General features: G+C 43.2%; 2 protein-coding genes across 2 annotated transcripts in view; both read right to left on the reverse strand.

Annotated features, from left to right (window-relative positions):
- Positions 1–7,894: 7,894 nt before the first annotated feature.
- On the reverse strand, positions 7,895–14,010 carry LOC134079125 (E3 ubiquitin-protein ligase TRIM35-like). The gene is made up of 6 exons (XM_062535306.1): positions 13,387–14,010; positions 11,807–11,902; positions 11,500–11,730; positions 9,687–9,709; positions 9,483–9,601; positions 7,895–8,801 (listed from the first exon to the last, which is right to left on the reverse strand). Exons 1-6 carry the CDS (start codon positions 13,789–13,791, stop codon positions 8,257–8,259), a joined length of 1,419 nt encoding a protein of 472 aa, XP_062391290.1. The 5' UTR covers positions 13,792–14,010; the 3' UTR covers positions 7,895–8,256.
- Positions 14,011–14,790: 780 nt separating this feature from the next.
- The window catches only part of LOC134079133 (E3 ubiquitin-protein ligase TRIM35-like), a 4,854-nt gene continuing 4,644 nt past the window's right edge, over positions 14,791–15,000 (reverse strand). The window contains exon 6 of the mRNA XM_062535314.1: positions 14,791–15,000. This exon is cut by the window's right edge and continues 1,142 nt beyond it. The gene's annotated coding sequence lies outside the window, so the exon portion shown is untranslated.

Here is a 15,000-nt window from a genome sequence, read left to right on the forward strand (position 1 = left end):
CTACAAGCTGATTGGTTACATAATTAAAACCACTAGATGGCAGTACTTATAGTGAGGCTTCAGCTATGGGTCTTCTAAGTTACTACAGTACATGTGATGAGCATATGTGCACAGAAGCAGTGTAAGACATGCATCCCCAAATATGAATCAATTTTTTTAAATCATCATAACCAACAGAGTCAGGATGGTTAGAATTTGTATTTAGGGCAGAGCTCTCAATGACCTTCAGGTTGTTGCTGAGACTTGTGTAGGTAAGATCTTCTGTGGAGATCCATTACTGCAGTCTGAAACAGGAGTTTCTGCTTCAGGTTGTTAGGTTGTTACTGAGACTTGTGTAGGTAAGATCTTCTGTGGAGATCATTGCAGTACTGCACTCTGAAACAGGGAGTTTCTGCTTCAGGCAGTTAGGTTGTTGATGAGACTTGTGTAGGTAAGATCTTCTGTGGAGATCATTACAGTACTGCACTCTCTGAAACAGGGAGTTTCTGCTTCAGGCTGTTAGGTTGTTACTGAGACTTCACTGAAAAAAATGATTCTGCCCCCTTGTTGATTTAACATGATTCAAATGTGTAAAATTAACAACAACAAATCAGTTTGTGTGTTTACATGAAAATATATCGTTTGATATTCATCTACATTTGTTCAAAACAGGTATAATTGTGAGTGTCTTACATTTACATGGGTTATTTAGTTATACCAGCTTATCTTATCAAGTTGAAACACCCAACAAACAATATCAAGTTGAATCTCTGATACTCCGCCCACTGGAAAATAAACTTGACTGCCAGTACCATCGCCATCTTTCTTTTGCCCGTTGCTGGATAGTGAAGACCGTGAAGACCCGTGCTGAAGACCACATACTTTTACGGTAGGTATAATGGTTGAAAATTCCTGAAATTGCCCATCTGAGTAAGAGGAAATCTATTTAGATCCATTGCCTCAGTAGCTAATATCGAATAAAAGGAGCTTGTGTTAGGCAGGCCAGCTAATAAGTTCACCACTGTTAGCCAACTAGCTAGCAGCTAGCTGCTAACTGATAACGTTGACTCTGAGAAGGAGCATTGTGTGTCTTAATTAATCAATGCACATCGCTTCACTTCATGTGCGTGCTTGTAATAGTTATCGTGTGTATTTACCGAACACACGTTTGGAGAGTTGAAGTCTGAAATGAGCGAATGCTAATCAGCCTTTTGTGCTGGCTTGTGTTATGCTAAAGCTCAATGACGTTCACTAACGTTAGCTTGGCTAGAACTCCTCTCCTCCCAGTTCAAAGAGCCTCGGTAAAAGTTGTAAGTGTGCCAAAGATATTTATTTTAGAATTCAACAACTGAATGTCAACACTAATGTATTAGTGTGTTCTAATAACTTAGTGTGTTGTACGTGGTCCTTATGTAAACCGTGTGTGGTGCACATTGAAAGCTATTTTGTCCAAGTTTAAAATGACACGTGTAAATAGCTAATTTTAATCTCTTTTTCATATTAGCATTAGCTAGCTGCTATCGTGTTGATCCATGTGGCCTTGATGTTCGAAATGTATGTCGCATTGAACATACATTGTCTTTTGTGTCCGTTACTCAGATTGTGGTTGTACTTCACATATTTACATCTGTTTTTTTTAATTTTTTTTTTTTTCTCTCAGCGTTTTCTTTTGAGGTGGCCCAAATCTCCTATTGTCCCAAAGCCTGTAGTAAGTGGTGAGTATCCTTTGGAAGTGAGTATCGATTTTGAATAATGTGCCTATGTTGGGGTTTGATTTATTTAATTGTAGCAAAATACCTGGCATTGGAATCTATTGTAAAATGATTTTGCTTTGCTCTATTATTACAAAGTAGTGAAAGAACAAGAAATAAATGACTGATAACTATGTTTGCATATACCTAATGGATTTTATTCTCTGTGGTTATTTCACAGGTTTTCGATGATGATGTAGCAGCCGTCCAAGAAGTGATAACAACATCTGTCCAAGGTAGAGAAACCATTGCCTGCTTTTATTGCCTTATTTTATATGATTTTTCATAGTCTCATAGTCTCAAGTTATCCCCAATATTTAGATGTTATTTACGATCGTTTTTCTTTTCTCCTTTTGTCGTCTGTCTCCAATTGTTGTCTGTCTGTTCGGGTGAGGAGTTTGACGTTGGCTTTGGTCGTCATTGGCGGTGACTCTTTTGGTACCATCCACTCGGCACTGAACTGGTGCTGAAACCGGAGAGGGTTGAAGCGGAGTAGTCAAGGATCGTTGCTGGGGCTGTGCCTTCGCCTGCTCTGTGAGAGATCCGCCGCTGCCATGGGTTCATCAGGAGCCGAGCTTCCGTGCTGGTGTTGTCTGCCTGGACTGGAGGATTGCTGCACTGGACTGGGCTGTCCGCGGGCATCTGTTGCGACTTAATCGAGTTCCTTGTCTGTGCGGTAGAGATCGCTTGCGGTCTCTTTCTGGCCCCCAGCCGGAGCTATGTGCGGCCTGTCCGGTGTCTGGCTGGAGAGGTTGCGGAGAACTGCTCTGTGCAGCCGACGCGACCTGTAGCGAGGCTGTGTGCGGCCTTGTCTGGTGTCTGGCTAGAGAAGTTTGCGGAGGACTGATCTGTGCTTCTGACGCGACCTGTCGCCCATTGCCCATGGACTTACTTGTTGAGAGCATCGAGCTCAAGCCCAGTGGGAAGCTGGCTGACTTTTGGACTTTTCAGGATCTGCGCGACATGTCTTTCCATTAACCAGCTGGACATGGATTTTTTTTAATTTATCACTTATTTGTTTTGTTGTTTGTTGGTTTTGTTTGTTGTCTGTCTTTGTATGTCTTGGTGTCATGGGTACGCGCGTCATGGGCGATTACGCCGCTCCGTCCAGCATTATTTGTTTTGTGTAGCCTGATTTGTTATTTTGCTTGTTTATGTCTTGGTGTCACAGGTACACTGGCGACTACGACGCTCTGGGTAGCAACTTTTTGTCTTATTACAGCACTCTGGTCAACTGTTGTTGTTTTTTAATGTGCTATACAAATAAATTGACATTGACATAATTTTACGGTCAAATAAATGTGTTTATTTGAGCTAAACAACTTCTAAGTCTTTTAGGGGAGTTAAGATGCATAATTATACCTGCAAGTATACCTGTGATTCACAAACAAATTTTAGTTGTTAGCAAATAATTGACAATGATTTAAATGTAAACACTTGGCTCCATGTATTTTGACATGTGATAAGAGGATTGTCATCAAGATGACACATACTTAACTTTTTGAGTAGACCAAGCATGATACAAAATGTTGTCCCCGATTTACTTAAGAAAGGTAAGGCAACTTTTTGCATCAGATTACTATGTATATAAAACAAGGCTAGTCTTTGTTTAAGCTACTTGATTTCTTGAGTAAATGCTACTTCATTTAGTAAGTAAAACCAACTTGGTTTAATCAACTAAACTTTACTTATAAACTTAAGTTCACGCATTTGCAAAACTAAGTTGACTCTACTTGAAAAATGAAGTTGACTTTACTTGATGAATTCATATTGACTTTACTTCCAAAACTCATTTCCTACAGACAAGAAATTAAGTAGCTGATACAAAGGTCAGTCTTGCTTTATCTACATAATAATCTGATGCAAAAAGTTGCCTTACCTTTTCTAAGTAAATCAGGGGCAATATTTTTTTCAGTGTTGTGTAGGTAAGATCTTCTGTGGAGATCATTACAGTACTGCACTCTCTGAAACAGGGAGTTTCTGCTTCAGGCTGTTAGGTTGTTACTGAGACTTGTGTAGGTAAGATCTTCTGTGGAGATCATTACAGTACTGCACTCTCTGAAACAGGACGTTTCTGCTTCTCTCTGAGGGAGTGGAGCCATGAGGTGGAAGCATGTTCAGTTACATGGTTGCAAACTAGAAAATTACTTTTCACTGAATTTAATTTGTGTGTGTGTCTGAGTGGAACTTTGGGCATTGGCACACTGACACAGAACCTTTTTTTAAAAATCTACGTTTTTTTTTTAATTTATTAGATAAGACAGAGAGGTTGATAGGAGATGGCTGGGACTGGGAGAGAGATATGGAGTGGGATCACAGAAAGACCTCAGGTTGGACTAGAAGCTGGCTGTGTTTCCCTTGGGGGCAGCCGTGGTGTACTGGTTAGCGCACCGGGCTTGTAACCGGAGGGTTGCCGGTTCGATCCCCGACCAGTCCACCACGGTTGAAGTGCCCTTGAGCAAGGCACCTAACCCCTCACTGCTCCCCGAGCGCCGCTGGTTGGGCAGGCAGCTCACTGCTCTGGGTTGTGTGATTCACCTCACTGTGTGTTCACTGTGTGTTGTGTGTTCACTGTGTGCTGTGTGTTCACTAATTCGGTTAAATTGGGTTAAATGCAGAGAACTGAATTTCCCTCACGGGATCATAAAAGTATATTCTATTCTATTCTCTAGGTGTGTTCAGGTGTTCTGTCTGCAGGTGTGCCTGTCCTGCCTGTCCTAGTGCATTAAGCTGAGAGACAATGGCCTGGCCACTCAGTGTATTCACTCAGTTCACTCACAACTGTACTGACGTTTACATTTAATATTGTGGCACAGGGGTCACACCATATTCAAGGGAACATTCATTTTGGAAATGATGGTCACACGTGTACCTGTCGTGGGGCCTATAACACCCGCACTAGTTAGTCCTCCCACAATGCAACACAACAGACAGAACTGATGGTAAAAACAGTTTATTAGAACAAGTTCTTGGCCAAGGAAATGGCAAGGCAGCACAGCCCTCTACTGATGACTCTTATGGGTTCTAGTGGTGAGAATGCTATACGACCCAGTGACACACAATTCAAACCAGTAGGATTAACTTAGATCAGGCAAAAACACATCAACCTTAGTCAGGCACAGCACAACACAGCAAGTCAAGTTCCCACAGAAGGCATTCCCCCCACAAGTCCCCAGTCCAAGCCAAAGGCAGCACGGCCAGTGCCACCCGTCCCAGTCCAAGATCCAAGATGATGTAAAAAGAGTTTGTCCTGGTCGGCTCCCTCCTGCCGGCCAGGAAAAGAAACGCAATCGAAACAGTCCAAGTCCACGCTCAGTAGTCAGCCGTCTGGAGATATACAAGCCCCTTGGTGGCCTCGTCTGGCTCTGTAATCAAAGGAGACCGGTCCTTAGGGACAGCAAGCTGCACAACATAAACTGAAAACACACACACACAATGAATGGAGCACTTCCCTTTAGTAGGAGTTTCGAGAGCGATGTATAGGGCATCCATAGGCGATATTCCACCAGGCCATCTGCTGCAGTCAAGAGCCGGTCGCCGTGCCCCTCTCCTCGTCAGTGCCACGTCTGTGTCTCCTCCATACTGTTTGGAAGAACAGCTATATAGGTGGTCCCCTCCTCAGATTGGCTCCAGCCAGACAATCCAGAGCCAATCAAGTTCCAGAGCCAGGCAGGTGAAGCCGCACCCAGCTAGACAGGTGAGGCCGCTCATCATTGGCTACAGCAACAGTAACGAGAGCCAATCACCTGAGCACCCCCATTCTGTCACTGGTTGCAGCAGCAAAGGTCCCTTATTGGCTCTAGGCTTTAGTCTTACAGCCAATCTCTATAGAGTTATTTAACAAGAGTTCCACAACAAGCAATACACAAAATACAGCTTTGCAAAGGGTAAAAATACAACATGGTACAAACAAACACCCCGTGGAGTTCCACACTTGACATACCATTCAAATCTGAAAAACGCACAAATTCCAAATAAAATCTCAAGGGACAACAGAATATAATAACAGGAGTTTAAATGCATCATTTATTTTTGATCCATATCTAATATGTGTTGTTGTTAGTGATTCATAACTGACCCCCATTGGTCTGCATCCCTCTCTGTAGGCCAGTGCTGGCCAGGCCTGGGCTGAGGAGCTATTAGCTCTACTGTGGGGCCTTTGCTGTTACAGAGACCGCTACAGGCAAGATCCTCATAAGAAATTTACTGTTGAAGTATGGAAACACTCTCTCAGTGAAGGTGTGTGTGAGAGTGAGAGTGTAAGACATAGACTATTTCATTAAACCGTTTTTACCTTCACTCCCAGCATATGTTCAAGACACAACTGATGTTTTGAACAAGGTTGAAGAACTGCAAAATATAGAAGATACTTTCCTTGTCACAATGGATGTGGAGGCATTGTATACTAATATTGATCACCAACAGGGTCTTGAAGCACTCACACATTTCTTGAGTATACGGCCAGCATCTGAAATGCCACCCACTGATTTTTTACTCTCATTGACTGAATGGACTTTAACTAACAACATCTTTATCTTCCAGGATAAGATTTTCAAACAGACAAAAGGGTGTGCCATGGGGGCTTGTTATAGCCCTTCATATGCAGGTCTGTTTTTGGGCAAATGGGATGAAGACTTTGTCTTAAATTGTGAAAGGAATGTGTTTTTGAAGTACATTGTTTGGTGGGGACGCTACATTGATGATGTCTGCTTGTTTTGGTCTGGGTCAGAAACAGAGTTAAAAGAATTCCATACATTTTTAAACAGCATTAACTCTAACATTAAGCTGTCTTTGGAGTACAGTAAAGAGTTCATTAATTTTCTTGACCTTACCATTTTGAGAGCGCCTTGGAGTTCCTCTGGTTTTTCCTACTGATTTTTTCCCTAAGAGCACCTCAAACAAACTTTTTCTGAGTCCAAGAAGCGCTCCTAGACAAACGTTTTCCAAATTGTATTCCCATATTAATATGCAGAGTTGTGAGTGTCCAGTCCCCCTGTAGGGCCCACAGCATGCTGGACGCATCACCACAGGAGCCCGCAGGTCAAAGGTCATCGTGCTGGACACACAGAGGGGCAGCTGGGGGTCAGGAGGGGAGAGACGCTACCTGGACACAGGACACACGCTGGGGCGTCATCACCCCAACAGGGTCACCTGGGTCACCTGATGCTGAAACACCTGAGTCCAGGTAGAACTGATGATGTGTCCAAGTGCAGCACAAGAGGTGACCTCTCAACTCTGTCATGTCCAGCTTTGGTCATGTGTGGGTGAGCTCTAATGGACACAGCACACCAGATGTTGTGCTGGCCTGCTGGGCTATTGTTCCAGCAGTGCTACTTCATCCAGCTGTGGACATCACACAGTTCTTACTTTGGTTCTTTAAACGTTTCAACATGTCTACCCTCAGTACAGGCCAAGGATTACTGGTGTAGAGTTGACCTTTCATCTGCTGATAAAGGACAGAGACAAACCAACACTAACAATCACAAATGATGCACCTTCAAATCAAAGATATTTTATTTAATTTCTCTACTGATCGGAGTTCAGCTGTGCATGAGTTTGTGTTTACTGCAATGCTCTCAGTCTCTTTAGTGCTGTTTAATCTCCAGCATTTCTGACCTCAGATCAGACAGAGGCAGAACCAGCTGCACCTGTGCTGTGTTGCTGCTCTACTGGAAACCTCACAGGTGAGAGGAGAGTGTGCAGTTACACAATAACCACCACTAGATGGCAGTACTCATCTTTCAGCCCCTCTAGGGAAGTGACATTACTAAATGTAACTCGTGTGAAATTATATACAGATGTGCACAGAACAGGTGTAACACATACATAACCAATTTGTAGATTTAAAACAAATTGTATTTTATTTTAATGTGTAGTCAAATATCACTGCTGCAATGTGTATACTGTGTGTTCACATTGCCTTCCAACAATGTCCACCAGATGGCCCTCTAAATGAGCTGAGCTCTAAACAGGAAGACTCAACAGAAATGTCCACATAATTTACTGATCTGATATTTTGATGTGCTTGTGGCAGCAGTGTAGAAACACAGACCTAGATAACAAACCATCATAGTGTAATACATTATATAAAATCAGCAGCTATTTCAGAGGATTTTCAGCAAAGAATAACATAAATTCAATTCAATCAACCAGAAGACGATGGCTCACAGAACAGAACTGATATTAGATTCACTGTAGTTGCAATGTGCTTGTGGCAGCAGCAGTATAGAAAAACATACATGGACCACAGAAGCCATCATAAAAATGCACACATGCAAAACACACAGCAACATAGACATACTGTCTTAGAGTAATAAATTGAACAACACCAGCAATTATTTTAGTGGACATTCAACATGGAGAATCAGAACATCCTGAACTAAATGAAAGTACCCAGAAGATGATGCCTCACAGGTCAGATATTAGATTGACTGCAGTTACTGTGTGAGTGACTCATGACTGACACCCAAATGTCTCCATCCATCTCTGCATGTCGGCTCTTGTTCAGACAGAGACTGTTTCTGCTCTAACTGGGCTGCTCTACTGACACAGAGGCCTTCACTGGTACAATACGCAGAGGAGAGAGTTCAGAGGCAATATTAAAGTATGGAAACACTCTCTCAGTGAAGGTGTGTGTGAGAGTGTGTATGTGTGTGTTATTATCAGGGTCAGAGAATGACAGCTCTCCTCTGTCCCAGTCCAGCTGCACTCTGATCCTCTGGAGTTTCTGCTGCACTGTGAGGAGAGTGGAGGGCTGAGGTGGAGCACCTGTTCTATATTCAGCACCATTATGCCACACATACCACACTCCACTCCTGGTGTATATGTTTCCTTTCCTCTGGAGAGACTCTGTCATCACACCCACAATCCACCATGTGTTCTCTCCAACCTCCACATCCCAGCAGTGAGTCCCTGAGTTAAAGCCCTCAGAGCCCAGGACACTGGAATACTTATCAAATCTCTCTGGGTTATCAGGAAGCTGCTGTCTCTCATCACCACGTCTCACACTGGTCAGATCCTCAGACAGGATGAGATTGGGTTTTGCAGTGTTGGGATCTAGAGTCACAGGAGCTGCAGGGAGAAAGAACACACACATGAGCTGAACACTGAGTGGTGTGTGATGAGGATGTGAATGATGGTCATTATTAATAGTGGTGTTGCCAAGTGTAATGGCAGGAGAAGTAGTAATAGTGAAATGCTCTTTAGTCATCAGTATGAAGGGATCAGAGTTGTACAGGAGTGGACTCACAGGAGAGGGGTGTTAGTGGAAGGGAGGATTATCACTGACCATTCTCATGCATTTGATATCCCTCTTCCTCTTTCTATCTCTCTTCATCTGTCTAACAATTTTTTATCCCATCTCTCCATCCATCCATCTCTCTCTTGATGTGTATTGTAAACTTGCTCATTATATTGATGACGGGTATACAACTGGATCTACTTATGGTGTGTGCTTCTGTGTGTGGTGCCAGGCTCGTTAGTATGGCAGTCAGAGTTTATACTCAACTGTAGTGACGACAGTCTGTATCAGGCAGTGTGTATGATTACTCTCTGTCTCTCTCTCACAGTCCCATTTCCACATCTGTATCACAGGGGCAGTGTGTATGATGTGTATTATTACTGGAAGTATGATGAGTAAAAGTGGGTTCTGCTCTGTTTTGCTTGTTTGAGTTGTGGAAGAGGGATATTATCAGTGAAGGACCCCAAGGACCCCTCCTAAGATTGATTATGTCTGTTAAGTAGGCTACTCACTGTACTGAACAGTCTCCTGCATCTTCTCCCAGACTCTGAACTTCAGGTTGCCCAGGTGCTTTGCCACATTGATCAGAGCTCCTGAAACCCTCTCTGGATCCTGCAGTGTGCACTGGGCTCTGGAATAACATTCAGGAGTCAGTGCTGCTGTGGGTTTGGGTTCAGAACCACAGAGAAGAGAGAGACAGGAGGCAGATCACTCACCTTTCCACCGTGCTCTTGTAGTTCTGGAACATAAGAAAAGAGAAAGTATAGGCTAAACATTATTGCTATAATTAAGGTCTAAGGTCTTTTGCTACATCTTGGTCCATTTTGAAAGTTTAAATATCCTACACTCTGCACTGTTTTTACTTTTACAGACTGATCAGTTGACACATAGTGGACACAACAACACAAATATTACAATCAAATGCTTATTCCTCCATCCGAACCACTCCCCACCCCCAACACACACACACACACACACACACACACACACACACACACACACACACACACACACACACATGCAGCATGATATGGTATCAAACAATCTCTACCTGTAGTGAAGAGGGGTCAGTGTGTATGATGAGGGGGTTTGGCATAAGCTGCTTTAATGTTGTGTGTAGCTTTGTCTGAGCTTGTTTGGATGTGTGTCATCTTGTCCAACTCCAACCAAAGCAAGCAGCTCCTCATCAACACCCCCAGAACACACAAAACAGCCCATGTTTCAAAGTGTTTCAACCACCTCTGGACAATAAACTGGGTTTTGATCAACACACCCCTGACATCCATAAACGCTGGCAACAGAGACTCTCTGTCGTCTCCAAACTCAAAACCCTTTCTGTTGCCCCCTATCACCTGCTACTGCTGTACCAGAGCACATCACCCCGTTCTCCTCTACTGCTCCCCCTGCTGCTTCACTATGAGAACTGCAGCCGTGTGTGTGTGTGTGTGTGTGTGTGTGTGTCACCTGCTACTGCTGTACCAGAGCACATCACCCCATTCTCCTCTACTGCTCCCCCTGCTGCTTCAGTATGAGAACTGCAGCTGTGTGTGTGTGTGTGTGTGTGTGTGTGTGTGTGTGTGTGTACCAGAGCACATCAACCCATTCTCTTCTACTGCTCCCCTTGCTGCTTTACTGCAGCTAAAAAACAAACTCATATTGTCACCTGCATTGCATCATGCCTCTCCTTCCTCAACCGATCAGACCTCCACAGTAAAGCCACCAACCACAGAGCACAGATCTGCACACGAGCCCAGTCCCCCCTCAACCCCTTCTCCACACAACTCCCATCAGGAGAACATACTGTACAGGAGCCTGATAGCACCAGACTCACTCAGGTGCTTGGCCTGGAACCGGCTACGCTGCAGTAAGTGTTGTGCCTTCTGCAACTGCATCCTTAAATGATGCTGTGTGTGTGTGTGTGTGTGTGTGTGTGTGTGTGTGTGTGTGTGTGTGTGTGTGTGTGTGTGTGTGTGTGTGTGTGTGTGTGTGTGTGTGTGTGTGTGTGTGTGTGTGTGTGTGTGCGCGCGTGCATGTGCAGAGGAGTTAGAACATGGGCTTGTGGTAACTGTGTGCGCAATAGGGTGAAGGTGTCACGGTTATCTGTTTCTCATTCTCTCTCTGTGTCTATCTTCTCATTCCCTCTCTGTGTCTATCTTCTCATTCCCTCTCTGTGTCTATCTTCTCATTCCCTCTCTGTGTCTATCTTCTCATTCTATCCCACAGCTGCAAGTAGTCTCTCCCACAGCTACAAGATCATCCTCTGCAATCCGTTATAGACCACTATAGAAAAATGTCCGATTGATTCCTGTTGTTCTTTCCACTTATTGTGTCCCTGCTCTCCTCTCGAGAACCCCCTCAAAGGAGAACATCATCTCACAACACATCAGCACATAAAAGATTACTGACCCAAAACATGGCTGAGTGTGGGTGGGTGGCACTGGCCGGAATTCAACTAAACATACGTGTTATTGATTATCACTGGAGTTAGAGTTGGAGATCTAATACCCCTACAGACAGTGATGTTCCTACCTGCAGGAATGTGATGTCATCAGCTCCCAACTGCTCTTCTATGGCTCTGATGGTGTCTGAAAGAGATGAGATCTCTCTGCTCATCTTCTCAATCTTCTCCTTCATCATCTGACTCTTCTGCTCCTCTTCCTCCCTCAGTGCAGCTATCCTGGCTGCCTCTTCATCTCGTAGAAACTTGCGAAGCTTCTCAAACTCCTCCTTGATTTGCATCTCTGTGTGCTGGGCCTGAGTCTTAACACATATTATTACCATGTTTATTATGTTAATACAAATTGGCACTTTAATATTTCCTCAGTGTTATCTTTACCTTTATGTGTTTTGCTGTTTCATCACAAATTAGTTTAATTTTTCTATGTGTATCCAGATTTTGCTTCAACTTGCCCAGCTGTGTCCTCAGTCCCTCCTGAAACACAATTAATACAAAAGTTATGCAACAACAACTCCAATAAACATTGCCTACAAACTCCACAAAGTCCACAGTACATTGTCATGATGGAAGACAAAGTACAACAGCTTGTTATTCAGATGAATTCTGTTGACATCTTGTCCCGTGTTTGAGTGATCAACAGTAACAAGATGAGACATGCCGTATGCACAGGAGTCTGCATGGGGATCTCAGCAGCATATGGAAGCAAGAGTACTGCTCAGTGATCAGAATAATCTCAATAATTAAGTCCTCAATAATCATAATAAGCCAGCCATGTGCAGTAATCATTAGTAGAAGGTAAGTCATGTTCAAACCTTCAGCTCTGATATTTTTGACAAGTGCATGTACACGTGCCTGTTTGTAATTACTGTACATTTGTATAACTCTGACAACACTGGATTGATGGAAAACCTGTAAAGAATCTGTAGCATAAGATGATATTGTACCTTAATATATATGTGTTCTCATTACAGATTACAGTGCTTCACACAGGATTAGCGTTTTCTAAACTAACTAATCTAATTGGGCCAGGTATTTCCCCAGACAGGATGGCTCATGTTGCCTCATTGTATATGATTTATCACATGGTGCTATTTAGAGATAACCTGCCTATCACCAGACTAATTTGCAATTCATACTTTGCATGTGAAGTACTGGCTGGTGGGCAACAACATCACTCTCCAGCAATGAAACCCAGTAAACTAATCTCGCCAGGATGCCGCCAGTTTTACTGTGCGAAGGTTGGTATTTTGAGGTGAAAACAACATGCCAGATAGTAGTTGTGCGATTGGACTAACTGCCAAGGAGATAAGCCGGGGTTATGCAAATGCAAACATGGCTGCAAACATGCAAGTGCCATTTTTGTCAGCGATTCTTGCCCGCCAGAGTGGCTCTGATACCCTCATCCATGGTAGTCACGTGACTGCAAAGTATGAATTGAATTGTCCTTCAAACAATCAGACCAATGAGCCGGGTGCACCAGGTGGATAAGCAAGTTTGTGATTGGTTTGTATTGCATCCTATTCAGGAAATGTGTATCTCTGGTTAGTTATTACAACACATTGCACCTATTCAAGCCACAGTCGCTGGCCCAAACCTGTTTGTTACTGTATATTTCATAACCTTAGATAATCATAAATGCCATGTATAATTTTAGAACCATATAATTATGCTCTGTATTGTCTCTACAGCGGCCAATAACGGAAGGAGAAAAATGTGGTTTCCCGCCTGAGCTGCAGGGCAAAATCAAACTGCCAACAGATCGAGCTGGATTTACCCCTGAGTCTAATTTAGAGACAGCCAATTTAGACATCACACACATGGGCAGAACGTGATAATTCTTTGATTAGTCATTTCTTTCTTCTGTAAAGCTCATTCGTATAAGGTTTCATGAATGAAACTCAATATAATAAGATTAAATAATATAATAAATACAACCATGGAACTCCTTCAGTTCTTACCTTATAATCACATGTGACCTCAACAACAGGACTAAAGTTGTGATTCTTATGTTCCCTTGAGTCTCTGCACACCAGACACACAGGCTGTTTATCCTCCAGACAGAAGAGCTTGAGTTTCTCACTGTGCAGACTGCAGAGCACCTCAGACCCAGCTGAAGCTCTCTGACTTCTCTCCCGTAAGAAGGTCTCACACAGGTTCTTTAATGCCAAATTAAGTTGTGGATTTGATTTTGTGAATCTTTTCCTGCAGATGGGACACTCTTCATGTCCCTTAGTTTCCCAGAACTTCTCCAGACAGACTTTACACACACTGTGACTACATGTCATGATGACAGGATCCTTGAAGACGTCATGGCACACAGGACAGAAGAAATCCTCTTCTGGAAAAGAACGCTTGGAGGCCATTTTCTAAACTCACTATAAAGTATGAGATTACCCCGACGCCCAGATGGAAAGTAGAATCCTGAGTCCTTTGGCAAAATTCTGCTGTCAGTCTTTCAGATGTTCAGTCTCAGGGGTGGGTTGGTCATCTCTGGAGTCACTACAAGTGATTGAGGCAGTGTTTACCTAAAATGAGAGCACGGGCCAAGAAATGAAAAAACAGCTTAACTTTCATTTCCAGTGAAACGAAATCAGCTTAACTTTCCTTTCCTGCTTCAGCAAGAGGCACACCTGAGTCAGGTGGAGGAGCCCTGACAGAGCAACTCTGATTGGTTAACCGTCTGTCAAATGGGTGTGTACATTCTTGCACTCTACATCCACTCTGAACCAACAAGCCTTACGCTAACAGGGTTGCAGAACAACATATTTGGGATGAGGTCATATTGAATTTGAAGTTAAATGTTTTCCTGATACTCTGTGACTGCCAAGTATATGCAAATTAGGGACATTCCAGTCAAACAGCCAAACTGGCAAATGCTAATTAATGTATCCTTCTAAAGTGCTCCTCTCTCTCTCTCTCTCTCTCTCTCACATACACACACACACACTAGCACACACACACACACACACACACACGCTATGAACCTACAAACAGCTGAGTTTCTTGAACTAAAATCTGATTGTTTGAAAATCAGATGAATGCATGTCATGTCTGTCTTTGTTTAGGGAAGGTCACCAGATATGGTAGTCTGTTTGATAATCTTGTGTTGTGTTGTCTGTGTGAATCTGCTTAGATGGTTGAAGCTATTTACTGTACAGACCAAAAATGTCCTTACTAAAATGTTTCATTCACCATCACTGACAGCATTTTATCTATCTGTGGAAATCACACAGTTTATTCCCCCTTCTCATTGTGTGTAGCTTCAGCAAAGCCCAAAGCTATCTGGTGTAGATTAGACCTCCATCTGGTGATAAAGGACAGAGACAGAGACACCAACACTGGCAATATAACATGAGATTAGAATGAGTCTTTATTTCATGTGAATGATGATCAGAGTTCAGCTGCAGGAGTTTGTGTTTACTGCAGTGCTCTCAGTCTCTTTAGTGCTGTTTAATCTCCAGCATTTCTGACCTCAGATCAGACAGAGGCAGAACCAGCTGCACCTGTGCTGTGTTGCTGCTCTACTGGAAACCTCACAGGTGAGAGGAGAGTGTGTAGCTACACAATAACCA

The sequence above is a fragment of the Sardina pilchardus genome, chromosome 4 (genome assembly GCF_963854185.1).
Source record: "Sardina pilchardus chromosome 4, fSarPil1.1, whole genome shotgun sequence".
Classification (NCBI taxonomy): Eukaryota; Metazoa; Chordata; class Actinopteri; order Clupeiformes; family Clupeidae; genus Sardina; species Sardina pilchardus.